General features: G+C 35.2%; 1 protein-coding gene and 1 pseudogene across 3 annotated transcripts in view; one reads left to right on the top strand and one right to left on the bottom strand.

Moving 5' to 3' along the window:
• Positions 1 to 17,367, top strand: part of TNPO1 (transportin 1) — a 90,024-nt gene extending 72,657 nt beyond the window's left edge. For both annotated transcript variants that reach the window (XM_079788035.1, XM_079788036.1), the window contains exons 19-25: positions 2,036 to 2,134; positions 2,335 to 2,430; positions 5,246 to 5,321; positions 6,182 to 6,281; positions 8,085 to 8,159; positions 8,979 to 9,121; positions 11,702 to 17,367. In XM_079788035.1, the coding sequence (XP_079644161.1) occupies positions 2,036 to 2,134; positions 2,335 to 2,430; positions 5,246 to 5,321; positions 6,182 to 6,281; positions 8,085 to 8,159; positions 8,979 to 9,086 (554 nt within the window). In that variant the 3' untranslated portion in view covers positions 9,087 to 9,121; positions 11,702 to 17,367. The remainder of the gene's footprint in view (positions 1 to 2,035; positions 2,135 to 2,334; positions 2,431 to 5,245; positions 5,322 to 6,181; positions 6,282 to 8,084; positions 8,160 to 8,978; positions 9,122 to 11,701) is intronic.
• A 4,945-nt stretch (positions 17,368 to 22,312) lies between these two features.
• LOC307105112 (small ribosomal subunit protein uS8-like) lies at positions 22,313 to 22,871 on the bottom strand (annotated as a pseudogene). Its single transcript has one exon. The product of its transcript is annotated as a small ribosomal subunit protein uS8-like (transcript).
• Positions 22,872 to 27,885: the final 5,014 nt, after the last annotated feature.

Here is a 27,885-nt window from a genome sequence, read left to right as displayed (position 1 = left end):
AAGAAAAATGTAACCTGAATTGCTGTCAACTCCATGAGTTAAATGGGATTTTGGTTACTTTTTTTTTTTCTTCATTTCTATATCCCATCCTTCTGGATGATAGTTGTTTATGCATGATTTAATAAACCTTGGTTTAAAACATTGACCAAAAGGTTTTTTCATGTCATACAGTTGTGCTTTGGGTTTTTTTCTTTTCCAGTTTTTTTGAGATATAGTTGTTACCTAACATTCTATAAGTTTAGGGTATACAACATGATTTGATATGTTGCACACCTTATGTATATATTACAAAATGATTACCACAACAAGTTTAGTTAAAGTTCGTCACCTTGCATAGTTAAAAAGATTGTTTTTCCTTGTGATAAGAACTTTTAAAATCTGCTCTCTTAGCAACTTTAAGAGAGCAGATTTTAAAAGTTTAAAGATTTTAAACTTTAAAATATACACTACAGAATTGTTCACTATAGTTATCATGTCATACATTACATCCCCAGAACTTATTTCTTATAGACTGGAAGTTTCTTCACCCAATTCCCAGTTGTACTTTTGTGAAAAATAACTGTATTCTGGACTTTGAGTAATAACATCAATTATGATATATTTTTTAAAATCGTAAAGTTTAAGCCGAACTAAATGAAAGTGTATTGAATTCTTGTTTTGTGTGAAGCTTGTTCTTACAAATATTAACCATCTAACTTATTTTTTATGAGTTTAAACTTGTATGAAAGGATTTTGTTTCTTTGTAAGACTTTTACAGATCATGTGTCCCTTCTTTAGGGGGTACAATGTCTAGTTCTCTCTTTATGTTACCAATAATGATGATTATTTTTTAGATTACTGATTCTCAACCAGGGCAATTCTGTGTGCTGCCCCGCTCCTGCAGAACTTCTTTTTTTTTTTTTTTTTTGATAAAAATATTTTTTTATTGATTTCAGAGAAGGAGGGAAAGGGAGAGAAACATCAATGATGAGAATCATTGATTGGCTGCCTCCTGCATGCCCCATACTAGGGATTGAGCCTGCAACTCGGGCATGTGCCCTTGACCAGAATCTAATCTGGGACCCTTCATTCCACAGGTTAGGGCTCCCGCAGAACATTTTGTTTAACCCTGGGGGTGTGTTGCTGGTCTAGTATATAGGGCAAAGGATGTTGCCCAAAGTCCTACAAGGCACGCGACAGACCCACATACAACAGAATATCTGGCCCAAATTATCAGTATTGTTAAAATTGAGAAACCCTGGTTTTAAATCCACTGATTTTTAAAAATTATATTCTAATTCTTCATTTAATAGTGAGAATACATATGCAGAGACATTTTCTATATCAATAAATTATTTCCCTGAAGTACACATTCTATAGGAAAGGCAGGATCATTGCTTGATTCTCTTTATTTGCTAGTTTTCAAAATAATGAATTGATTCCCAGCATCCTCCACAGGTATCTATGTTATGTTTCAGAGTTTTGTTTGTGTTTGTTTTTTGAGTGTACCCAAATTGTCCTACCTGTAAGCATTGGTAGCTTAAGTTGGCTCCTACGTTCTTTGTGGTATAATAAACTAGTATAGTTTGTTTGGTACATTTCCTGCACTTAACCTGCAGTGAAACATTTCTCCGAGACCCTCATTCCTTTTAAGTGCAAAATGAGATTGAGAGACCACAATCTGAGCACTAGGGTAAAAGTTATTTTAAAAACCAAAGTCACTGATTTTTTTTTAAATTGTGCATGTGATAAACTAGCTTTGAAAAAAGTTCTAATGTATCATGCTTCCCTTCCCTTTGAGTTTTCTCAGTCTGATGACAAGAGTACTATACCAACTCTTTTTAGTGAAACCTGAGATATTCCAAATCTTATGTTTCCTAATCTACTTCATATGAAAGTTCTGATATTGCTTCTTTCAGTTTCTTAAGATAAGTATTTACCAACACCTTTAAAATATTGCTATTTATTGCCTGCATTTCAGTTTCTATCTAGTAGGTTTTCTTTAAAGCATCATACACTGCTGTTAAGTATACATTTTAAAACATTTTTTTTCTAGCTGATTTCATGCCAATATTGGGAACCAACCTAAATCCAGAGTTCATTTCAGTCTGCAATAATGCCACATGGGCAATTGGAGAAATCTCCATTCAAATGGGTAAGATTTTTTTCTTCTTTAAAAGTGAAAATTTTTAGATGCCTTAATATTTTTGTAATTGCCTTTTTCATGTTTTGTTTTTAAATTTAAATTAGTTTTACATATTAATAATAGCTTATGTCACAGTTAAAAAGGGGAGCAAAGTTGGTATTTTAACATTGAAATTTTTCTTTTGTTTTTCTCTTTTGGGGATGATCTAGGTATAGAGATGCAGCCTTATATTCCTATGGTGTTGCACCAGCTTGTAGAAATCATTAACAGACCCAACACACCAAAGACGTTGTTAGAGAATACAGGTACCATATGACTGAACTGTTTTTGGTGAAGAGAAAATTACTTGCCTTTTAACTTTAAATTAAGATGCATAGAGAAACCAAAGTTAGCTTTAGAAACCCAGCTTATTATTAACAGCTATTTTGGATTCTCAGTAATGGAATGTACTGTTTTTAGCTGCATTCCATAACCAATCTTCAGAAACTTAAAAAAAAAATCACCTTTCCCCCTATTCCAGTGTCTTAATACTTCCCAAAATGGACCCAGCTAAAATAACGATGGAACAATATAAATTTTACTTTTATATTAATTCAGAGAGTAACTGGGAGCTGGAAGTAATGATTTTTTTTTTTAATCTGTAAAAATATGGCCAAAGCTAAATTGCAATGTAGTGGCTAATTGGTTTATAATGGTGTATATACGTATGTATTTTCTATTTTGTATATACTTTTCCTTCAAATTGAAAACTTAGGCAGTACTTTGTGGGATTTTTATTCAGGAGGCTTGTTTCTCTTTTGCATTTAGAGAGCATGTTTATATTAAAGAGTACCTTCCATACCATACTATAGAACACATTTCAGGGTGATTTCCTTCCACCGTCTTCGATTTTTGCTAATGATACAAGATATAAATTTTGCTTTCAATCAGGCACATCTCTTTCTTTATATACTAAGGTAATTCCAGTAATATATTCATAGTCGATGAAGGTCTTACCAAAATACTGGACAAAGATTAAAATAAGGCTTTCTAAATAATAATTGTTTTCAAGGCCATTTTAATTTTATGTTTTTTGATTATAGAAAGTTTATTTTGGCCTAATGTAATTAAAATTGATATGTTTATTGGTATGGAAGGAAATCTTTTAATTATGAAACAGTTATATGGCTGTTTGGCTGTATGGGTACTGTTTATATCATAAAGCAAATCAGATTTTCTTGCTAAAAAGTGAAAGTCTTTGTGTAGGATGGTTATGAAATCTGTCTGGTTTTTGTCTCTTTAGAATGCAGTACCTATACATGACATTCAGATTTAGAACACTTGCCATTATAAAATTATTATTAAACTTAAAGAAACTTTATTTTTAAATGTGAATGCGTAACTGCAAATAAATGTTGAGTGTAATGTATGTTAAAGTTTCTTGTGGGATATCAGCTGGTGAATTCCTTTAACAAATTGGCTTTATCTATAAGATTATATTCTAAGTATGATTCTACCCTAAGTAAATCAAAAGGTAGTCGGTAATACTTTGCAAATTGATGTGATTAAGAAACACACTTGGCATTCACTGGATTACTCTTAATACAAGTGGCTGCAGAAAATGTTTTATTTCCTTACCCAAAAAAGGAAGTAATTATTAAGAAAAATCATTGTCAATGTATAATGTCTATAGATTTTAGCAACTTAATTATCATTATCTTAATACTTTGTAAAGCCAATTCCTTAGTGTATGCAGTTATTTGCTTTTTTTCCAAATTAGTATATCCTACACTGAACTTTCTCAATGGACCATCATCTGCTTTATCGCATGTTTCATTGGATTGTTCATACTTGCCTGTTTAATGAGAATGTTGCATAGTTTGTGTCTTTTGAACATAGGTTTTCTTTCTCTTGCTTCATATGAATCTGCTGGATTTTAGTATTATCTGTGTAGTTTGCTTCAAGTAATCCTTAAACATTTTTCTTTACCCCTCACCCTTTTTTTATGAAAGGTTAACCTGTAAGTTTTTGAGAGAACACCATTAAAGCACTTCATGGTTTGTTTTCTGTTTGTGTGTGTTTTTTTTTCACGTTGTGTATAAATGTATTTATATGTATGTATCTTTGAATTGCAGAATACAGTTCTGAGTTGCACTTGTTTTATTTAGCCCTTTTAAGTATAAGAACTTCCTGAATTTTGATGGTGAATATGTTTGATTAATTCCCATTTTGCATAGAATATTAGCATGTAATCAGTACAGTGTTTATCTACTTTGTGCTATGCCTTTTATAGCAAAGACAGAATATTTGTTCCGTTGGTCCACATATCACATGTCATTACAGTGGACTGTCTGAATTTCCTTTATGTCAATATGGTATGAAATTAGTGGACTATTACTTGAGTTGTTAATCACCATTAGAGAGTTTTCAGAATGGGATTTGACATAACACAGCAATTTTTCAATCCATTCAGTGTGTACCATAATATCTAAACTTTGACAGTTGATTTTGATAGGCAACAAATGGTCCACTGGTTTGTTTTGGAAATGTTAACAAACAAAAAATTTTACCAAAATTTGGATTAAATTCCTAGATAATTTTCAAAAATGGAAATCACTTATAAAAAGAGATGTGGAGAAGTGAGAAGGAAATTTTAACTGTTTTAACTGAGAAGTGTGTTTGAGTAGACAATTCAGAAATGTAATCATTCGCATTTACTAATTATTGGGAAAAAAAACATAGATTTCATTATTAAATTCTGAAATTTCAACTGGCTTTAACTGAAGAATTTCTAAATCAAATAATCGCTCATCTTTTTATTAACAGAAAGTATGATATATTGACACTTCATTGAGCGAGAAAAGCAATTCATCATGGTTTTTGGTGTTCTCTCAATCTTTAAAGTTTTTTCCTTTCGTTTTTCCTTTTTTAAGAGTATGCCATATATGTTGCTGCCCCTTATTTTAGGGGGTGGTAGTAAACAGCACTGGTGAAATCTTATGTTTATTATCATACACAAATTCTGTTGGTTTCTGTTTCTGAGTTATTTGTTGTTTTTTCTTTATTTTTTCTCCTTCCCCCTCATTTGCTCATGTCTTGGTTGGCGTTTGGTGGTGTATAACCGTGATTGCGTTACCTTAGCAATAACAATTGGTCGTCTTGGTTACGTTTGTCCTCAAGAGGTGGCCCCCATGCTACAGCAGTTTATAAGACCCTGGTGTGTATTATTCAATCTTTTTTTTTTAATTCATTTTTCTTCACTCTTTCTTTCTATCTCACTTTTAGATATATTTTCAGTTGGTTACAAAAATCACAATCCTTAATCATTGCCAACCATGTGACTAATCTTGTCCTATCAGGTTTGTGAGGTTTTTCAGCAGCATCGTCATGTATATTTATTTTATGTTGTGGCTAACGACTAATTGATGCATGGGATAAGATTGTCACATGCTTGCTGTGTTAAGCTTGATTACACATGAAAAGCATTTAAATATCCACCAGTAAAATAAAGATGCATGCAAATTCTATAAATTTAGGTTTTTGCATTATGTTTTTTTTATAATTAATTTGAAAACTTGGATTGCATTAAGAAATACATGTTTAAATTTATGTATAAAATCTTATTTGCTTATTAATGTAAAAGTTAAACATCTACACCATAAGTTCTAAAATAATAGTTTATATTGTGGCAGTATATCCTATGTTCTGCTTCTTTCAATTGATAATCTTTCGATTCAGTCATTTTAGTGTTTAATGGAATACAAGTCATAACGCACTCTTTTTTAAATTGGTAATTTACTCTTGGCTCAAGCTCATTAATAATTTAAATGAGAGATTAAAATCAATTGTCCATTTTATAGATATAATCTATTAATAGGAACATTTGAATTTTATGGCTTTTATTATTTGAAATTAGATGGGCCCACATACAGTAAGTGTGAGAAACTTAAGCTTTATGAAAATTCTTTTAATATAAACATTATATGGTGTTGCTTATTCCATTAAATACTGTTCATTAGTATTGTAATTGAACCTGCTTCTTACTTAAATGCTAAACTCAATTCTATAATTTAATAGGTGCACCTCTCTGAGAAACATAAGGGACAATGAGGAAAAGGATTCAGCATTTCGTGGAATTTGTACTATGATCAGTGTGAATCCCAGTGGAGTAATTCAAGTAAGACATTCCAAGAATTTGTATATGTCTCCCATCCCTGAATATCAATTTGTTGAGTGATATTTATACTTAAGAGAGTGACCTAATAGTGGAATACTCTTTCTGTTAATTAGAATCAAACTGACAAACTCAGTAGTGAGTAAAAATAGAATAGTGAATCAGCCATTGAAACTACTTTAATTTTGAGAACTTATGGTTTATTTATCCTTATTTTGTTTCCTGTCTTAATTCTTATTATGTTTAGACAGTTTTAGTATTTTAAAAAAATTATTTGGCAATAGTATCAAGCATGAATCTGACCAGATCTCTGAATCCAACTGCAAATTTGCAAGACACACAAAATAGAAACGTGTTGATTGACACCATGTATAGGAAATCAATAAAATGCAAGTCGTGGCACTCACAGTTAAAAGTCCCAGGTTCCAAAAAAAGTCCCAGGTTCCTCAACAGATAAATTGTAAAGGGTAAAAGGATAAGCAGGGTTTTCAAGAAAATGACCATTCTCTTCCAAGAGATGGGTATTTTAAACATTTTTTAATATTTTCTGTCTTGTATTAAGTACTCTGTTGTTTAATTCAGGTTTATAAACATGCATTACATTACCAGCTTATAAAATCCAGATTAAGGTGGGTGACAGGCATTGAAAACTTACAAACTAGAACTGGAAAAAATCTTGACTAATTTCACATTTGTAAAACAATAACATACTATCTTTAGAGATGGTTTCTACTTGCAAAATAACCTCCTGGCAGTAAGTTGGGGGTTTTTTTGTTCATTATTTAAGAACTTTGTGTCACCTTAAATGTGCTTTAGAGGTATCATATGACGTCTACTATGCTTAAAAGGAACATTTTCCCATTGGAATTTTAGCTACTTTTTTTTTTTAATTAACACATGAAGTAACATGTATATGGTCATGAATCACTACCAACTTAAGAATTGGTAAAAATTTCTACTTTTTACATAAGTATTTGGATATAGTTAAAAGAAAAAAATCTTATGTTTTTTTATGTTTAATCACAAATTCTAGATATGTGTATATATATTTAAGTTTCTAACATCACACTTTGATCATTTAAAGTAGTGAACATGTCAGGACACCAGCTACATCTTGAATGTTGTATCGAGTGTTTTCAGTTTGATAATCTATATTTTAAAAAACTTTAGTTAAATATTTAAAGGCTTTGCTTGTTGTCACCTTGTTCTTATAGTCAGAATAATCTGATTATCTTTTAAATTGTCTAAGCATTGGGTTTTTTTTTTGTTTTGGGTTGGGTTGGGTTAGGTGAGGTGTTATTTGTCGCTATATAATTAGTTTTTTCTAACTTGGTCATTTCAGTTTCTATATGAAGATTAGTCTTAAAATTTAGATCTATTCATTTCTGTGCTTCAAATTAAGCTTATTTGTTGTATGCTTTTAACTAACTTTAAATTATTTTTAGGCTACTTAGAACTATATTATTACTTCATTTATGTAATTCTTTAATGAAGCTTTTTTAATTGATGTTCATTTGGTACTTTCAGTTCATTGCTGATATTAAACATTAGATGTGTTTTGTGATGTAAAATAAAACATAAAAGGGCATTAAATTGCAATATAAACTGAATGAGGAGAGGTTCGTTCATGGTAGAGTAATAAGGACAACCATTAAGCAATTCACTTACAATTTTTATGATTGTAGTTGATTTTCTTTTTTAATTTTGGCTAGGATTATATCATACATATTCTGAAGTTTATATATCTTTTTTCGTGTGTTTGACAAATATAATATCAATCTAAAATGTATTTCTTGCTTGTTACAGGATTTTATATTTTTTTGTGATGCCGTTGCATCATGGATTAACCCAAAAGATGATCTGAGAGACATGTTCTGTAAGGTAACTAAAAAGACTTTACGATACGCATCTTGGAATTGTTACAGTCGTAGTTGGAAAGTTTGAATTATTTTTATATTTCATATAAAACTAAACTCCTCAAATCAATATTGGTAGATTATACAACCTAAACCTTTGTTCTCAATAAAAAGGTTGTTTTCAAGCAGTACCACTGATAGCTGTGGTCCAATTATCCCACCTGTGCAAATTAACATATATTTTCAAGGATGGCTGGCTGAGATTTAGAGTATAATACAAACTTGAATGAAGTAAATCTAAGTGGTCTCCATGGGGATTAAACCCACATAGTTCTTTGTTTTAGTAGTGCCCCCTGTTTGATTAACTCTAGTCAGCATTCAACGATAACAAAACAAAAAAAAAGAAGTGAAATGCTGTTCCATGTTTGAATCACCTAATAATAAAATTAGTGAACTATATAAAGCTTTGGATTCCTTAAAGCCAGGAATCCAAAGCTTTGTATATTTCCAACTTGACAAAACTTAGTATAGCATTGAAATTTTATTCCTTTGAGTGAATTCTATGCTTTTTGTTTTTCATAAGTATTATATCAGAGATTGCTTAGCATCTATTACTGTGACACTTGTTAAATTCTAAACTTCTCAAAAAAAGTTTAGCATGTTCAGTGAGGTGCTTTTAGGCAAGACATAGAATATAGAATCCAACAAAGTTTGAGAATTATTACTTTAAAATGGATAAATTTTTAAAATAATAAAATCACTAGTTTTTTATTTCTGAAGCTATGCAGATCTGAGTTTTATCTTTTGTTATTGATAAATTAATGATTTTTTTCACACTTTGCAGATCCTTCATGGATTTAAAAATCAAGTTGGAGATGAAAATTGGAGGCGTTTCTCTGACCAGTTTCCGCCTCCCTTAAAAGAGCGTCTTGCAGCTTTTTATGGTGTTTAACCTCATGCACTTGAGCTGCAGTCCCATAATTAGGGGTAAGTTGTAAGTAGCTTAGAATTTTTCAGGATGAAGAAACTTAGGACTATTATCTAAAACTACTGAATAGAATAGAGCTATTTGTTTTCTACAGAGGTTGGATAAAACAGTATCATGCTATTTTAAATTACTTAAGTAGAATATTTTAGAGAACCATCAAGCAAGATAAAATGCATGGTTCCACTTTGAATCCTAGATAGAAAGAAATCCAAGCTGGCATGCTAGTTAGAATACTTAACATTGCTTTAACTGTTGTCTTTTTTGCCCTGTAAGAGATCACCAGAATACAAGTGGTTTACTTTTAAAGCATGAATTTCTGATATATCAAGGAGTTATTATGTAGTGAACTTTAGGGAAAACCCAAGTAGACTGGAAGTGGGTTTTGTCTCAGTATCTAAGAATATTTAGTATTCAATCTTCAACATACATTTTTAAAAATAGGTTTTTATTGATTTTTTTTGAGAGAAAGGGAGAGGGATAGAGAGATAGAAACATTGATGAGAGAGAAATACCATCGATCAGCTGCCTCCTGCACACCCTTCTACTAGGGATCAAGCCCACAACCCAGGCATGTGCCCTGACCAGGAATCGAGCTGGTGACTTCCTGGTTCCTGGGTCAACACTTAACTGTTGAGCCACACCGGCCGGGCTCAATGTACATTTTTATTGAACACCTACCAATGGGCCTAGCACTGTTGTTTTTCAATGGGCAATGGAAAATTGTTTTGATTTGGGGTGGTAAAGAGTAAGTCCACTTGGACTCTTGTTCCTTGAGATTTTCCATACTAACAATTCTGGTTTCTTGGCCTCAGTTCCTTCATTGAGTTCTTTTGAGGATTAAATGCTGTTATAATATCTGATGCCAAAATTGGGTATGTTGCCTAACACACTAAGTTGGTTCAACAAAGGTTAGGAACATGGGCCAGTACAGGTACAGTGAACCAGGGTTTATAACTTTAGGTTTTAGATAAAAACCGAGACATGTTTTACTGAAGGCCAGAGAATGTACTCGTGTGTCCAGCAGTTGTGTAGCAAATTGAATTACCTTTAATGTTGGGGTTTTATTTGCTTGCTTGCTTGTTTACTCTGAGCTAGGTTTTAAACCTGGAAAGATTCCAACATCCAGTTTGTCTAATTAACCTAGAAGACAGTAGAAATAGAATTGCAGCCTCTGGAATGTCTCAGAGTCCTTTGTGTGTGTTGTCCCTGGGGGTCTTGGGTCCTAATAGCTGTTTTATGGCCTTAGCATTTTGGAAAAGTGCTTGATTCACTTAATGTTAAATCATGAGAATGCAATAGATGAGAATGACTTTCAGTATCAAGGGCCAAAAGATTCAAATGTGAGCTAAGTCTCAAGCACTTCCAAATTTATTACCTTCTGTTGTCTCTATCATATCACCAATTACGAATTAACTGTGGTGACCATGTTCTAAGACAAGTTATTTTCCGGCGTATAAGACGACTTTTTAACCCAGGAAAATCTCAAAAGTCGGGGGTCTTATACGCCGGAAAATACGGTATTTGGGTTTTAAGCAATCTGATATACATTGTCAGAGATTTTTCTAACCTAGTATGTAGTAATTCTTAGTTTTCTAGTTAGAGATAAAAGTCAATCAGTATATTTCCCTGCCTTTTTTTTGTATTCTACCGTTTTTTCAGAGGCAGAGTAAAGGGGTTGCTTGTACTTCTCCACAGATGGGCTAGTCGCCTTTGTGAATTCACATGAACTTTCATAAATGTCCAAGGTTTGGCATGAGTGGTTCGTAGAGTTTTGTTGTGAAAGTTCCACTGTCAGATACTAGTTACAATTTCCCAGTAATCTATCTATATTTCTTGGTGTCACTTTCATCATTAAAAATGTTACCACTGAAAAAGTCCTTACCAGGAAAATCAAGGGTTCTGAGAGTATAGAAAATGACAGAGTGAAATAGGGTCAGAAGGATTATTAATTAGTAGCATCAAGAAGTCCAGGTTGCCTTAATGGTGTGGCTTAGTGGTTGGGCGTGGACCTATGAACCAGGAGGTCGAGGTTCAATTCCCAGTTGGGGCACATGCCCAAGTGGCAGGCTTGATCCCTAGTGAAAGTGTGAGGGAGGTATCCAATCAATGATTCTCTCTCATCATTGATGTTTCTGTCTCTCCCTCTCTAAAATCTATGAAAATATATTTAAAAAGAGGGGAAAAAAGTGTTAAAATTTACTTTTTTATATTTGCTGAGTGGAGTGGACACCTTTAATACCTCCTATGCGAAAACATCAGACAACCAAAAATAAGTGATGCTCTTTGAGCTTTTGGGTTTTTGTTTGCTTTATATTGGGAATACTGGCAAAAAAAGGATGTTTTGTCTTTATAAAATGCTACGCACCTCTCTATGGTTGTCCCCAGCTTGGTGTCCCTTTTTTGTATCTGATGCAGGTGACAGTTGAGACTATAGAAGGAAGCAACATGGTTATCATTAGGCAATTTGTCCGATTTCTCATTTTCTTTAGGTAGAGATAGCATCATTCCTTGATTAATTTTGTGGTCCACTGACTTCAAAAGAGAAACAATTGTTAAACTGTAAAACTGTTTTCTTACAGGTCCTTCAGTCTTGGAGACTATGAGGGAGCCTCTGCACCCAGGGAAAATGTTACCCTTTACAGGGGGGAAGGGTAAACCAGTAGGGAATACAGTACAATCCCAACCCTACTGGGAGGGGCGGGAGGGAGGTGTTGCCGTCACTGTATTGTCGATGTTGGGAAACGTTTTAACATCTGGAGCCTTTGTGGGTGGAAATCTGTCTTCAATTACAACTCCGCACTGGATGTGAAGAAGCAAAAAAAAACAAAACCTATTCAGTCTACTCACAAAACAGTACATTCTGGAATATTATGGGGAATTGTACCAAAACAAGAACCATATAAATGATGCATAGGGATAAAAGAGGAAAATTTATATAGCGCACAATAAAGGAAACCTAAGAATGGGGGTTACAAACAGTAAAGAAGCTTTTTTTTTTATTATTATTTAAAGGTTTTTATAAATTTTCCCATGCGATGGGGCCTTGTTTTTGCATGCTGATAAAGAACTACACAAATGAAGCTAATAGAATTAAAATCAGCTTGCCGAACCATACTAGAAGCAGGTTCTTGGAAGTTACAATTTAAGGTACCCCAAAAAAAAGTCGGAAATAAAAAATCTAATTTAAACAATGAAGCACCCTGTGAAATGCCAAATGAGTCACTCCTTTTACCTTTGTAGGGTGGGCAGGGAGGGAGAAATAAATGGGGTTGGACATATCAAACAAAAGATAGAACTCTTGATTTTGCATTAAAACATTAATGTAGTGGATATAATTTGATGGTTGTACTTCATTAGATTTAATTTCTAGGCCAAGACGTTAATTTTAAAGTGCAGTTTAAGGTTCAGGCATGCATTCTGGCTCATAGTGATTGAAAGTAAATTAGTGGGAAAGTAAGTAGCATGCTTGCATCACGTAGAGTGAGATTGGTATTCATTTACCTCTGTTGCGCCAGTTTGTGTTGCAGTTTACCAATTCAATATAGCCCTGCATTTAAAATTCCTTTTTAAGATTTGTGGATTTTATTTTTATTAAGAATATAGATATATAAAGTACTGTAGTTTACAGCTAGGCCTTGAAAATACCTTTTTAGGATCTGTTAGGAATAAGATTGATATTGTATTGTGTGTAACCTGCACAATGTGGAAAGCTGATATACCTGTGCAAAATCTTTGCCTCTGTGCTGTCAGTGTGATGTGCTTTCTGCATGGTTATATACTACTAGTGATTTCATCAAATTTCAAAACTTCAATTACATGGTAAAAGATCTGTAAGAGGCTACATAAATGTTAGTTGGCACATAAAGACAATTGTAGAAGTTGAAGACATGATTGCTATATTTCAATGTTTATTCCCACTCAGCATAATGCCTTCTAAGCTTTTTTTTGTTGTTGTTGTTCAAAGCATGATCTTAAGGATATGTTTAAGTTAATGGATGTAATGCAGGGTTCCTACACTGTATTGGCGCATGTTGGTGGCCCTCTGTGCCCTAGATATATGCACACAGGGTGCAAGTAAAAAGCTACAGAGTGAAAGTTGATTTGGATCCTCTTCATTTCATTTGTTTAGCTTTTCTGTTATTTTTCTCTACTTACATGTATTCCTGTGAATAAATCCTTGTTAAGTTAACCCTTTACTTTTCCTTCCATGTGTATTTTCTTATATACTGTGAATGTGAAATCCTAACTGGTACACTTGATCTTGTCTCCATATAAAGTTTCAAGTCTTTATTAATTTGGATTGCCTGAACAGTGTATCCCATGATGATGAAGGAAAATGGAGAGATTTTTCTTTTTACTCTGCTGGTCAGAGATGAAGCCACACCTTTCCATTTTTCAATGCTGCATATTTAATCTGCAACAAAAATGTTAAGCCATAACAACCTTTTTATATTTTAGTTTGTCACCTTTGCATTGCAGAATAAATACTGAATAACCATTTTTATAAGCAGTTGCTCCTCTTTGCATGGTTCTATTCTTCTAAAGGTGTTGAATGATACAGCCATTGCACTGAAGTTTGAGCTGTATGTGTGTGAATTTATAAATACCGTTTTAAAAAATTTCAAATGCATGGTAGCATGCAGAAAGGTTTTTGTTGTGTGTGTGTGTGTGTATGTGTGTGTATTTTTTTTTAACATGTTCTTTCATCTTTCCTGTACTTTGGCTTTGCAAATTTCAGTCTGTAGAGCCTAAAATTAAATGCTATTTCCTTATCCCCCCCAAAAAAAAAAATTTATTTTTTTTTTTTTAATTATAAGTTGGATCCAAATGGGATGTAGCATTTTTTTCTTTCTACTACCATTACTTCACTGGGAGCTCAAAATTTGCTTCCTACCTAGTTAGTCTTTAAAACCTAATTGGGGTAGCTGTTTTATCCTTAAGTTCTAGTGATATTCTCTAGTTTGTTTTTTAAATACTTTTCACAATTTAATATGGGAGATATTTTAATATTCTAGAATAGGTAATATTTTAAATTGAAAGAAAATGGCAAAATTCTTCTAAACGCTTTTAAACACAAAAACAACCTTCAATAAAATTATTTGGACCTGTAATTATATGTTGACTGAAAAAGCAATATTGTCACCTGGTTGATTAAAAATTGATTTCAGTTAGGCAGACATGTCACATAAGAATATGCTCATTTGATAACCACTTAACCTGTTTTTTAATTAAAAAAATTTAATTTAAAAATAGGGAATAAATTACCTAAATATAACTGGCAACCTGAGATTGGGTTGGGGTTTTTTTATTCCCCCCTCCTCCCCATGAGGTATTGTGTTCCTAATTTATATTTCAGATACTTAGTATAGCATAAGAATTTGCAGAAGCCATTTAAGTTCTTTTGAGGTAAGCTCTGATTTAGCATTTATTCTAGTACATCATGGGATATATATATATGTATAAGCAACTTAATTCTTGTGGTATAGTCGTAGTAGTTTTGAATGTTGACTGAGTGTCTCTGAAATTGTGAGTTTGTCTTTGTTACATTCCAGTGTTTCTGCCTCTTGGCATGCTTAAAGCACGGCTTACTTCATCTGCTCCTTACACACTAAAGTGCTGTTGGTGTGCTCAACTACAGACATAGCCGCTGCTAAGTGATGTAGATTTTCTACTTGAATATTTTTATGTTGTAGGAACCTCAGGAGGTCAGTGTTTACTGTTTTATATATGCCTTCTTTTTCCTGTTTGAGCTTCTCTCTTTGAAGGATTCTAACAGAACAAAAGCTGCTGATCAACCTAAGTTGGAAACAGAAAGTGTATTTAATATAATTTAAATGCATATTTGGCAGTTCATTTTTTAGTCCATTAGTAGATAAACTTAGTGCCACAGATACTCATTTATTCAGGAAAGAATTTTGCTTTTTGTATTGTCTAATCTCTTTAATAACTTCATACTATGTAAAAAAAATCACTTTTTTATATTTTTTGGTTATTTCCCAAATAATCAATATGTAAATAATCTTTAAGAGCCAGTTCTGATGCTTTACATTATTGCTACTTGATTTTGTGACGCAAGTTAGATTTCAGAAAAATAGATTTTAAAACACTTAACCAAGCCATTACATCTTTAAAAACAAAATAAGTAGCATACATTTTGTAATTAACATATTGATAAACACTGTGATTTTTTGTTAAGACTTTTTCATTGATCTGAATTGCTTAAATTGCATATATTGTAAAATAGTATCAGATGTATATTTTAAAATAATTTCCGCTGACTTTCCTCTATTGAAATGCTTTGTCTACTCAGTTACAAAATATTCAGATACAAGTTTTATCTCAGGTGAATACTCTTGTATTCTGTTTGCTTTGGTGACATATGCTTATAAAGGATCATTATACTTATAGTCTTTGTTTTTTAGTGTATTTCATGAAGAATCTTCCCATGTAGTCTGGTTTTCCCGTCCTTATTCTAGCTGACTAGGGTGGTATAAATCCCTCCTGTAGGTTTACCTTGAAAGTGAATTTAATTTGGTCCTCCTTTTCTTCAAACCCTCAAGATAGCAAAGTGGACATTTTTCTATTCTGTATTAAATTACCCTGCATAACTGAAATGCCAGAATTTGTCTCAAACACTTTAAATTTAACAAATATTTTGCCATAAAGGAAAAAAAAGTGGAGGTGTGGTTTTTTTTCTTTGTATAATTTATATTATTCATATTGAATGTATTAACAGATAACGGTGCAAAAACATTCTTCCCAGGCGAAGAGTGTATCATGCATAACTGCAATTTAAATCCTTTCTTGAGTAGTACCTTAAAATACAGCTTTGCTTGAATTACTTTTTGCAAATAGTACAAGGAGGAAGCACTAACTTGCTAGTAGTATTGTTATTGAAGTGTAGGCATTAAAATCTTTAAGAAAACTGGTCTTCAGATTGTTAAAGGCCTGGGATAATCTAGATGAAAAATCAGATCAATAAAGAACTGTGTGACATTATCTAGTAGTAATACCATGCAAGAGCATTGTATATCTACTTAGTACCTTTCATACTGTATTAGATATGATGATATTTCTAATGCCTCTTAAAAATTAAATTTTACATAAAAGTTTCATTCACTTGTACACTCTCCAGGTGACTTGTGACTAATTTTTTCAGTCTTATGTAGATCTTTCCCCCATTGGTATTACATGTATAGAGTTCTTTATCTTTATTCCTAATTACTATACATATTAATTTTAAGGTATGCATTTAAATTATAGCAACTGTTTATTCTGATTTGTATCCCAGGATGTATTTTTCAATGTATGCATGATTTTGAGGGAAGTTAAATGATTTTTTCACCTTATGCATGATTTTGAGGGAAGTTAAATGACTTTTTCACCTCTTGTACATTTTTAAGTCAAACTAAATCAATTTGCCAAGCATTATATCACTAATTAGGAAAATGTTGTTTTCCCTTTTATTAGAATTTTTGTTAATCATAGGATCCCCTTATACTATGGCTTGGTATTAAGCCGAATTCGCTATTTTGCAAGTCTTAATTCTGTAACATGGTTAGCCTTCAAGGCAGTGTTGGTCCCCTCCTGCTACCAGCCTAATAAAGGGGTTCCACTGTACCTTCACCATTCATTTCATTATTCTTTTCCTCTGTGGATATATAACAAAATTAAGATTGGATGGTTTTTATGGAGATGATAATTAGACAATACTGTATAATTTTACTTAATAGATTATCTGTGAGAAGAGGTGTTTAAACGTGGTTAATAACTTCACTTCATGTTATAAAAAAGTTTTACACTTAATATTCATGTTAATAATATTGGGTGCAATAATGTAGTAGTTTTAGCTTTAATTATAAATAACTGGATCTTTCTGCTGACAACTTAGGTTGTATGAGTTATGCTTAAAAGCTTTAAATCTGATGTTTCCTGTACCTGCCACACTATGTTAGAATGTGTCCTTCAAACATACCCTCCTGCAACTTCTCAAACTGTACTAAATTGATATTTCTTGAAGTCTAACTCTGTGCTAACAGATCTTCATTTTAAATAGAATACGGTTTTAATTTTTGATAAGCTGCTGAATTTTAAAGAGAGTTTTTTGGGGCCACCAAATATTTTGGATCATGCAGAGAATATATATTGTACTGTAGTAATTTTGTATTTACATTTGTATGATGTGACATAATAGATGTGAATGTTAATCACTGCTTGACTATGTTAATAAAGTTGTTTAACTATAGATGTTTCACTCTGATTTTTAATGAAAGAAATGAGCTTTCTCTCCCTCCCCCTATTTTGGATCCACATAGGTCTTTTGTATTGTTTTTGTTGCTGGGGGGAGGGTTATTTTGTTTGTTTGTTTTTGGGTGTGTTTTTTTCCTCTTAGTTTACACATTGGTGCACTCTTGTTTATTGAATATCTTTTTATCTGTGTAGTAAAAGCTAAGAACTATTTTCCCCACATTTTAGCTTAACTCCTATTGATGTATGTCTCAACAGTTGATTCTACCACCAAATGATAGTGCTCTGCAAAAAATAATTAAAAGGTGAAGTTTTGAATAAAGCATTATAAGGATAGATTGCATGAATGTATGAATGTATTCTATTAAGGCTTGTTTTAGTCTTTAAAAAATACATAATTTTGGAAATGCCCATTTATAAAAGTAGTAGTTTATTCTAAATGTGTTATTGTATTTCAGGGGAAATGTGTGCATAACTGAAGAGTAGTTTGGTTTTTTTGAGATTTACATTTTCCAACAGGGAAGGCCTGAGATTAGATCACTTTAACCAACGAAATTTTAAGGGAAATGGGGTTTGGGGTTTTATACCCTTTATTACCTGCACATGAAAATGTTTGAGATTGAAAGAGCTAAATTGTGCCCTGACAGGTTTGGCTCAGTGGATAGAGCGTCGGCCTACGGACTGAAGGGTCCTGGGTTCGATTCCAGTCAAGGGCATGTACCTGGGTGTGGGCACATCCCCAGTAAGGGGTATGCAGGGGGCAGCTGATCGATGTTTCTCATCGATGTTTCTAGCTCTCTATCCCTCTCCCTTCCTCTATAAAAAATCAATAAAATATATTTTAAAAGGAAGAAAGAAAGAGCTCAATTGTGTTGGATATGGGCTGGGGCTGAAACTTGGGTATCATGTTCTAAAATACATCTTCAAGGAAGAGTTTAAGCCCTGGTTGGTTTTGCTCAGTGGTTAGAGTGTCGGCCCTCGGACTGAAGAGTCTTGGGTTCAATACCCAGTCAAGGGCACATACCTGGGTTGCAGGCTCCATCCCCAGCCGGGGTCAGGGTGTGTGGGAGGCAACCAATCAATGTTTCACTTATCTCTTCCCTCCCTCCCTTCCACTCTCTAAAAATCAATGGAAAAATATCCTCGGGTAAGGATTAAAAAAAGAGTTTTAAGACTCAGAATTTAGGTTGTGGGAGAAGACAATAAAAAGCCTAATAAAGTACAAACTCTAAGTTGTTTTTACTTGATATTATACCTGTTTTTGACACCATTTTAATTTTATAATGAGTTAACCTGACTCCCAATAGTTTACATGTAATGCTTTAGGAATGCTTGAAAAGTAGCATTTGAACTACACAGTTCTGAGTTTGGACTTTCTCATAACTGTGCAGTTGGAATATAGAAACTGCTGAAGCTGTGACTGTCATATTGTAATACTTAATCTCGGTCTTGTGTTAACTTGATATAAAACAGTCTTCTGAGACATCCACATAGATCATTGTTCAGTTCAACATAAATTAAAATTTAAAAACTAATCACAATTTCTTTCTTTTTTTTATAACATTTTATTGCTTTTTTACCGAGAGAAAGGGAGAGGGATAGAGAGTCAGAAACATCGATGGGAGAGAAACATCGATCAGCTGCCTCCTGCACACCCCCCACTGGGGATGTGCCCGCAACCAAGGTACATGCCCTTGACCGGAATCGAACCTGGGACCCTTCAGTCCGCAGGCTGACGCTCTATCCACTGAGCCAAACCGGTTTCGGCACTAATCACAATTTCTAAACCATTGGTAAAAGTGATATGGTAAATACTGTTACACTAAGCTTTAGATTTTTGTGCCAGTCATGAATGAAATTCATTTCTATGCATATAATAGCATTTTTGGTCTGACGATTTAAATTTTATTCTAAAGTATCCCGTTTCAAGCTTATGTTGCTTTTTTAAGAACTTCATTAAACAATTTAAAATAAATGAACTATTGTTAGTGAATTTATACAGTTTTATTTCTAAACTTGCCTGTTAATAAATACACATTGACTTGGTAGCTACACTATATTCTGTGAACAATTTAGACAACCATCTAACTGTTGTTGGACATTCACAAGTTACTTCTTGAGAACATCCAGTGATATAGCTGATAAGGGGTTAATATCCAAAATTTAAAACTCAACACACAAAAAGTGGGCAAAGAACCTGAATAGACACTTCTCCAAAGAGGATAATACAGATGGCCAAAAGAAATAATGAAAAGATGTTCAACATCACTAATAAGAAAAATGCAAATTAAAACCACAATGAGATGTCACCTCACAGCTGTCAGAATAGCTATCCAATAAATCAACAAGTGTTGGTGAGCATGTGGAGAAAAGGGAACCGTTGTGTGCTGTTGATGGGACTACAGATTGATGCAGACATAAAGCAGTATGGAGTTACCTCAGTAAGTTAAAAATGGAACTGCCTTATGACCCAGCGAGTCCACTTCTGTGAATATATCCAAAGAAACCTGAAAGAACTCGGGGGTGGGTAAAAGTACATTTACAGTTGTAATACAATAACTAATACAAGAATAAACTTTAGTATAGTCACAATTATAAACCTTTTTTAAAATCATTTTTGTTTTTCATTTACACTTGACATACATTATATGAGTTTCAGGTGTACACCCCAGTGATTAGACTATTGCATAACTTACTAAGAGATCATCCCAATAAATCCCACACCCATCTGACTACACATAGCTACCAGAACATCATTGACCACATTCCCTGTACTTTACATCCCCATGACTATTCTGTAACAACCCATTTGTACATCTTAATCCCTTCACCTTTCACCAATCCCCTCAACTCCCCATCTCCCACCATGCAACTGTCAAAATGTTCCCTGAATCTGTTTCTGTTCTGCTTGTTGGTTTATTTTGCTTTTTAGATTCAATTGTTGATTGATATGTTTATTGCCATTTTATTCTTGTTTTGTATCTTTTTTCTTTTAATATATTTTTATTGATATCAGAGAGGAAGGGAGAGGGAGAGAGAAACATCAATAATGAGAATCATTAATTGGCTGCCTCCTGCACGCCCCCTACTGGGGACCAAGCCTGCAACCCAGGCATGTGCCCTTGGCCAGAAGAAAAACCTGGGACCCTTGAGTCTGCAGGCCTACGCTCTATCCACTGAGCCACGCCAGCTAGGGCTCTTCTTAAAGAAGACCCTTCAACATGTCATGTAATACTGGTTTGGTGGTATTGAATCCTTTAGCTTTTTTCATATTTGTGGAAACTCTTGAAGACTGGGCAGGCCAAAGTGGCCTAAGAAACATTTCCCTAAAAGATGATCAGTTTGTGGTGTCTACATTTAAAATTAAAAATGTATCCCAAAAAAGATTAGTATAATTTTTTAAATTACAGCTATAGAAATTAAAACTACCGATTCATGAATAGGCAGCTCAAAATAACTACCTGGAGACATCTAAATACCGGTACATGTGAAATCAGTCTAGCAGTACCTCAATGTTTTAACGTTTCATTATAACGTTGAGATTCCTAAGAACTTAACTCTTGTTTATATAAATTAGCCTGTGGTTAAATTGGTTTTGTTATTACTTATTCATTCCCTTAGTACTTAACCTATAGGATCGCCATTAAATAAATGAAAAGATGCTACATATCTTCACATTCACTAACTTCACAAAAATTGGAAATACCAATCCTACATAATAAAATGGTAATATGTAAATTACCATCACTCCGCTACGCCCACGATTGGGCCAGCAGGAGGCGCAGGGGGCGGGACTCAGGGTGGCCGGGGTAGCTGATTGGGCCAGCAGGACGCTGAGCTCGCGGCGCCACTGGCCCACGAGCTCAGCGTCTGTACCATGGCTGCGCCGGAGGCTTTCGGAAGGCCTGGTGCACCAGCGGATAGACAGCCAGCTCCCCCGCGATCAAAAGCCAAAGCGGGGGAGCTGGCTGGCTGTCTGCTCCGGCACAAGGCCTTTCGAAAGCCTCCACCGCGCCGGAGGCTTTCGGAAGGCCTGGTGCACCAGCGGACAGCCAGCCAGCTGGTGCACCAGGTGCATGATTAAATCATGCACTGGGCCTCTAGTTGTTTATAAAGATGCACCGTAGAGGAACAGAACTCTTACAATGCCAACTTAGTATAACTACTTCATTCTTTTTAAAATTAAATCTTCATTGTTGAAACTATTACATATGCCCCCTTTTTCCTCCATTGACCCCTTCTAGCCCACCCTTGTTCCCCACCCCAGGCCTTCACCACCCTATTGTCTATGTTCATAGGTTATGCATATGTGCATACAAGTTCTTTAGTTGATCTCTTCCCACCCATCCACTGTGCCTTCCCTCTGAGAGACTGTGGAATCTTCTGTCTCTGGATCTATTTTGTTCATCAGTTTATTTTGTTCATTAGATTCCACAAATAAGTGAAATCATATGATACTTGTCTTTCTCTGACCGGCTTATTTCACTTAGCATAAAGTACAATTACTTTGGAAACCAGTTTGCCATTACCAAGTCAAATTTGAACATCTGTCTATGCTAAGACTCAGCAGTTCTTGTAGTCATATAACTTAACACTTGATCTTAGCTAAAAGGCCGAGAAGCGATTCGTAGTCATATAACTTAAGAGTAACTCCTTTATGTGCCAGAAGACACAAGAATCTTCATATCAGCATTGTAATAGCAAAAAATAAAAAGGAACAACCCAAATGTCCCACAGGATAGATGACTTTTTAATAGCACTAAAAAATAGAAGCCAGTTTCAGAATACCTACAGAGAAGCCAGTTATGTAAAATTCAAAATTTTTAAATAGGGAATCATAAATGTGTAATACAAAATGAAAGTGGTTGCATCTTGAAGGTGGAGAGCAGAGGGTACAATCATGAAAAGTCTGGGTGGTGGATACATTTTATTGTTACTTAAATGGCACAAAAATATACTCGTATATTTTGCACATAATTTCCTGGCACCAGAGGCCTATCAGGTAACCATCTATAGGCAAACCAACCTTCCTTTATTTTTTAGCAAGTCCATCTTATTTTTTTTCCTTTGAGGCATTTTATTTCCACATATCTATTACATCCCTAGAAAAAGAATCCCAGGATTTTCCCTCCTGTGTGTTTTCGTCTTGCTGCTTCATTGTCCATGATGCCCACTGAGGTTGCCAGTACAATGAAACCAAACTGATGGGACGGAAGCAAGTTGTTCTGCCATTTTTCTAGATCTTTGAGTTGCACATCAAATCTGGGGCTGATTACTCCACACTTGTTCAACCTGCCTGTGAGGTTCACAACAATTTTCCCAGCTCTGTGGTCATCAATAATTTCAAATTCGCCAATCATCATCACAGTCAGAAACCAGACAATGACTTTGGAGCATGGATGAGAACCTGGCGTTGCCTCTCTTTTCGGCATTATTGATACTCTTCAGAGCATCAGCCAGGACATTCGTGCACACCATTGTGGCGGCACAGACCGATGGCAGAAAGAGACGCAAGTCCATCTTTTAAATAAAATCAGGCCTGAGCCCAGCTGGTGTGGCTCCGTGGTTGAGCATCGACCTATGAACCAAAAGGTCATGGATGATTCTTGGTCAGGGCACATGCCTGGGTTGTGGGCTTGATCCCCAGTGGGGGGTGTGCGTGAGACAGCCAGTCAATGATTCTCTCTCATCATTGATGTTTCTTTCTCTCCTTCTCCCTTCCACTCTGAAGTCAATAAAAAAAAATTTTAGGAAAATAAATAAAATCAGGCCTGAATAAAAAGAAAAAACAGACAAGTTGATGGTTATACTTCAGAAGTGTTAATTCGAGGTCATTTCAATTCAGTATACTTACAGTGTACTTAGGAACTAAAGATCCACGAGAACTTTTGTCATTAAACTTCTGAGGTATTAAAATACTTTCTACTAGACCAAATAATCCTACCTAATAAAAAGGTAATATGCAAATTGACCCTAACTCCGATACACCCACAAGCCACGCCCACCAGCCAATCAGGAGCAAATATGCAAATAAACCCCAACCAAGATAGCTGCCACCACAGAGAGCAGGAGGGAGGCTTGGGTTTCCCCAGCAATAGAGGAAGCCAAGCTTTCCACACACCCTGGTGGGCCCAGGCCTCCACTCAAGAGTACAAAGTTTCAATTATAGAAGATAAATCCCAAGAAAAATGGCAGCAGCCACAGAGCTGGAGAGAGCAGGCTAGGGTTGCCCCCGGTGACTGAGGAAGCCAAGCTTTCAACCTGCCCTGGCCAGCCCAGGCCTCCACTTAAGGCTACAAAGATTCAATTATAGAAGGTAAAGAAATCCAAACAGAAATGGCGGCAGCCACAGAGCGAGCAGAAGGCTTGGCTTTGCTCCAGGCTACAAAGTTTTAATTGTAGAAGATAAATATATCCCAGATACCAGGGCCTCCGCTTGGGTCTCCAGGGGGCGTGGCCAGCCTGCAAACCACCACAGGCCCCTTGCCCACATTGCCCCACACCCTAAGGGAACCCCCACCCTGATCCGGGACACCCTTCAGGGCAAACCAGCTGGCCCCCACCCATGCACCAGGCCCTTATCCTATCTAATAAAAGAGTAATATGCAGATTGACCATCACTCCAACACACAAGATCAAGATAGCTGCCCCCATGTGGTCAAAGATCCTGCCCCCATGTGGACACAAGATGGCCAGCAGTGGAGGGCATTTGGGACGGACCAGGCCTGCAAGGGAGGGCAGTTGGGGGCAATCAAGTCTGCAGGGGAGGGCAGTTAGGGGTGACCAGGTCGGCAAAGGAGGGAAGTTGGGGGCAAACAGGCTGGCAGGGGAGCAGTTATACATCAATCAGGCTGGCAGGGCAGTGGTTAGGGCGTGATCAGGCTGGCAGGCAAAAGTGGTTAGGGGCAATCAGGAAGGCAGGCAGGTGAGCAGTTGGGAGCCAGCAGTCCTGGATTGTGAGAGGGATGTCCCACTGCCCTACAGGGGTCCCAGATTGGAGAGGGTGGAGGCTGGGCTGAGGGACACCCCCCCCATGCACGAATTTCACGCACCGGGCCTCTAGTATACTATATTCACCATTCTGGCATATTGACTGGTAAACTTCTCTAAGTATTTTTTACATTTTCACTTTGAAAGCAAATTTTTTCCATATATATATGTAATATATTTTTATTGCTTTTAGAGAGGAAGGGAGAGGGAAAGAGAGATAGAAACATCAATGATGAGAGAGCCCCCTACTGGGGATTGAGCCCCCAACCCAGGCATGTGCCCTTGATGGGAATCAAACCCAGGACCCTTCAGTCCACAGGCCGATGCTCTATCCACTGAGCCAAACCAGCTAGGGCCAAAAAAAATATTTAATATGTCTTCTTACTTATTTTCTTATCACAAGTGAGACATTCAGAAATTTAACTTGTGTTCAAAGGCCCACTCTTTATATGTAAAAAGGAAGGAATTGATGGTTACTAAACCTTTCTTCCATGTACACTAGGATTTTTACAAACACTTTTGTTTTTGTTAAGCTTCATCCTTTTTGTCAATTGTAGGCATACCCATTTTCTTTAAGATTCTTAGAATTTTCATTTTCTTGAGATCCTCTTAAGACTAATTTAAATTGTACTCGATGTACAAATCAAAATATTTCCACTAGATGGAGCCATTTACCTAGATTAACCCTGAAAGTATTTTTTAGTATTTTAGGAACATAAGGCATATGCATATAATGAACAGATTTCCACCGCTGAAGCTCAATTAACAACATTTTACATGAACATAACCTTGAAAATGTTTTTCTTTAGAGCAATTTTTAAATTTCAATGCCATTCTTCCTTAGAACACATGGTGTCTTCAAGATGTTTCCCTAAGTACAGGTACAGAGTTTATGATTTAAGCTGGACACCACAAACTTTAACGTGTACATGTCAGCTGACCATCTTGTTAAAATGCAGATGCTGATTCAGTCAGTCTGGTGGGGCCTAAATATGCATTTCTAACAGGTTCCCAGGTGATGTCATGCTGCCAGTTTATAGACTTGGAGTTAGCAAGACCTGGAGAACCTGAAGTGATATCAGGAATTAAATCATTTACATGTGTATTTTGCATTTTGTTTGCTTGAGTGTCTGCAGTGCCCTGAGCGATTCCTGAAACAAAAGTAGGTCTTAATAAATACTTGCTGAATGAATGAATGAATGAATGAGAACAATGTTTAAGTGCTTTATGTATATTAACTCATTGAACCTACCTGAGGACCTGTAAGGTCAGTTCTATTATTATGCTTGTTCATACAGGAAGAAACTAAAGTCACATGTAGTAGAATCAGGATTTGAACTCAAATAGTTGAACTTAGTCTGGCTCCAGAGATTATGCTTTTTTAAAAAGTCATTTTTAATTGTTCAATTACAGTTGACATACAATATTCTGTTCGTCTCAGATGTACACCCTAGTGAGCAGACACCATACAACTCTCCAAGTGATCATCCTGATAAACCCCACACTCATCTGACACCACCCATAGCTAACAGAACATCACTGGCCACATTCTCAATGCTGTGCTTTACATCCCCATGACTATTCAGTAACTACCAATTTGTACTTGTAAATCCCTTCACCTTTTTCACCCATGCCCCCAAGCCCTCTCCCATCTAAAAACGGTCAAAAGGTTCTATGAGTCTGTTTCTTTCTACTTGTTCCTTTATTTTGTTTCTTAGATTCAGTTGTTGATTGATCTGTATTTATTGCCATTTTATTGTTTATATTTTATCTTTTTCCTTCTTCTTCTAGAAGACCCTTAACATTTCATGTAATACTGGTTTGGTGGTGAGAACTCCTTTAGCTTATTCTTGTCTGGGAAGCTCTTTTGGGGGTGGGGGGAGGAAGTCCTTTATAAGTCCTTCGATTCTAAATGACAGCTTTGCTGAGTAGGGTAATCTTGGTTGTAGGTCCTTGCTTTCCATCACTGAATATTTCTTACCACTCTCTTCTGGCCTACAAAACTTGTGTTGAGAAATCAGTTATGAGACTATGGGAGCTCCTTTGTAGGTAACTAAGTGCTTTTCTCTTGCTGCTTTTAAGATTCTCTCTTTGTCGTTAACATTTTGCATTTAATTCTGATCTGACTTGGTGTGGGCCTCTTTGGTAAGGTGACCAGAGGTTCCGCTTTTGGCGGGACAGTCCCGATTTTTAACAATTTGTCCCGTGTCCCGCGGCGTTTTAAAAAAGTCCCGATTTTTGGAAAGAATGCACAACAAGCTAGGGAACGGCGGGAGAACGGGAAGGGAATATACGGTTTTCGGCGGCCGTGAGGCTATTTAGCCAGGATATGAGTTTTATATTATTTTTGTTAATTTTATAATGTTAAACTTTAATAATAACAAATAATTGTTGAGAACTGATTATCGAGAACTGCTTATCAAAGTTCGCATTGCTGATCAGTTGTTAGAATTCGACCACCATTGTTTGGACTTAATGAACAATGGCATTTTTTGGGATTGGCAACGACGAAAACATTTTGTAACTGTCTCTCAGACGATACACATCGTACTGCGTGCTAGTAAGCTAGTTAAACAAGTGATGTCATTACAAATCAGCTATTCAGATAATTTAGGTAAGTAATTTATGTATTTCATAAATACATAAATTTTCTTGAATTTAGCAGACAGTACTCGTATTATTTATATTTTATAGTGGCGGCAAAAAGTCTAGCGCCGGCCTTGAAAGTGACACGACTTACATTACGGCAAATTCATGACCTTTTAAACAACGACAGTAATCTACTAAAAAAAAATTCACTCAAATGAGAAATATGCCAAAGAATAAAATAATACTACACATAATTTTGTATTTATTATATTTGTAAATTGTACTTATGTTGAAATTTTAAAAATATATATTACAATACTATTTTTGCGTTCTATGAAAATTTTTGTTGCTCCATATAGACCAAATTTTTAATCAAGAAACGCCCCCCAACCCCCGGTCAATGGTGTCCCGCTTTACCAATGTTAAAATCTGGTCACCTTACTCTTTGGGTTCATCTCGTTTGAGATTCTCTGCACTTCCTGGACTTGTATGCCTATTTCCATCACCAAGTTAGAGAACTTTTTTGTCATTATTTTTTCAAATAGGTTTTTAATTTCTTGCTCGCTCTCTTTTCCTTCCGGCACCCCCATGATACCAATGTTGATACACTTGAAGTTGTCCCAAAGGTTTCCTACACTATCTTCAATTTTTGGATTTTTTTCCCTTTTTGCTCTTTGGTGTTTTTTGTTTCCTTATATTCAAATCACTGATTTGATTCTCAGATTCATCTAATCTACTGTTGATTGCCTGTAAATTATTCTTTATTTTGGTTAGTGTATTCTTAATTTCTGTTTGGTTCTTTTTAATGGTTTCTATGTCCTTTTTTATGCTGTTGTAGTTCTCACTAAGTTCCTTGAAGATATCACTAAGTTCTTGAGCATCCTTATAACCATTGTTTTGCACTTTGTGGACTCTGTGCGGGAAGAGGCACTCATAA

Source organism: Cnephaeus nilssonii (assembly GCF_951640355.1).
Source record: "Cnephaeus nilssonii genome assembly, chromosome: 2".
Lineage (NCBI taxonomy): Eukaryota > Metazoa > Chordata > Mammalia > Chiroptera > Vespertilionidae > Cnephaeus > Cnephaeus nilssonii.
This window is presented reverse-complemented; position numbering and strand designations above follow the sequence as displayed.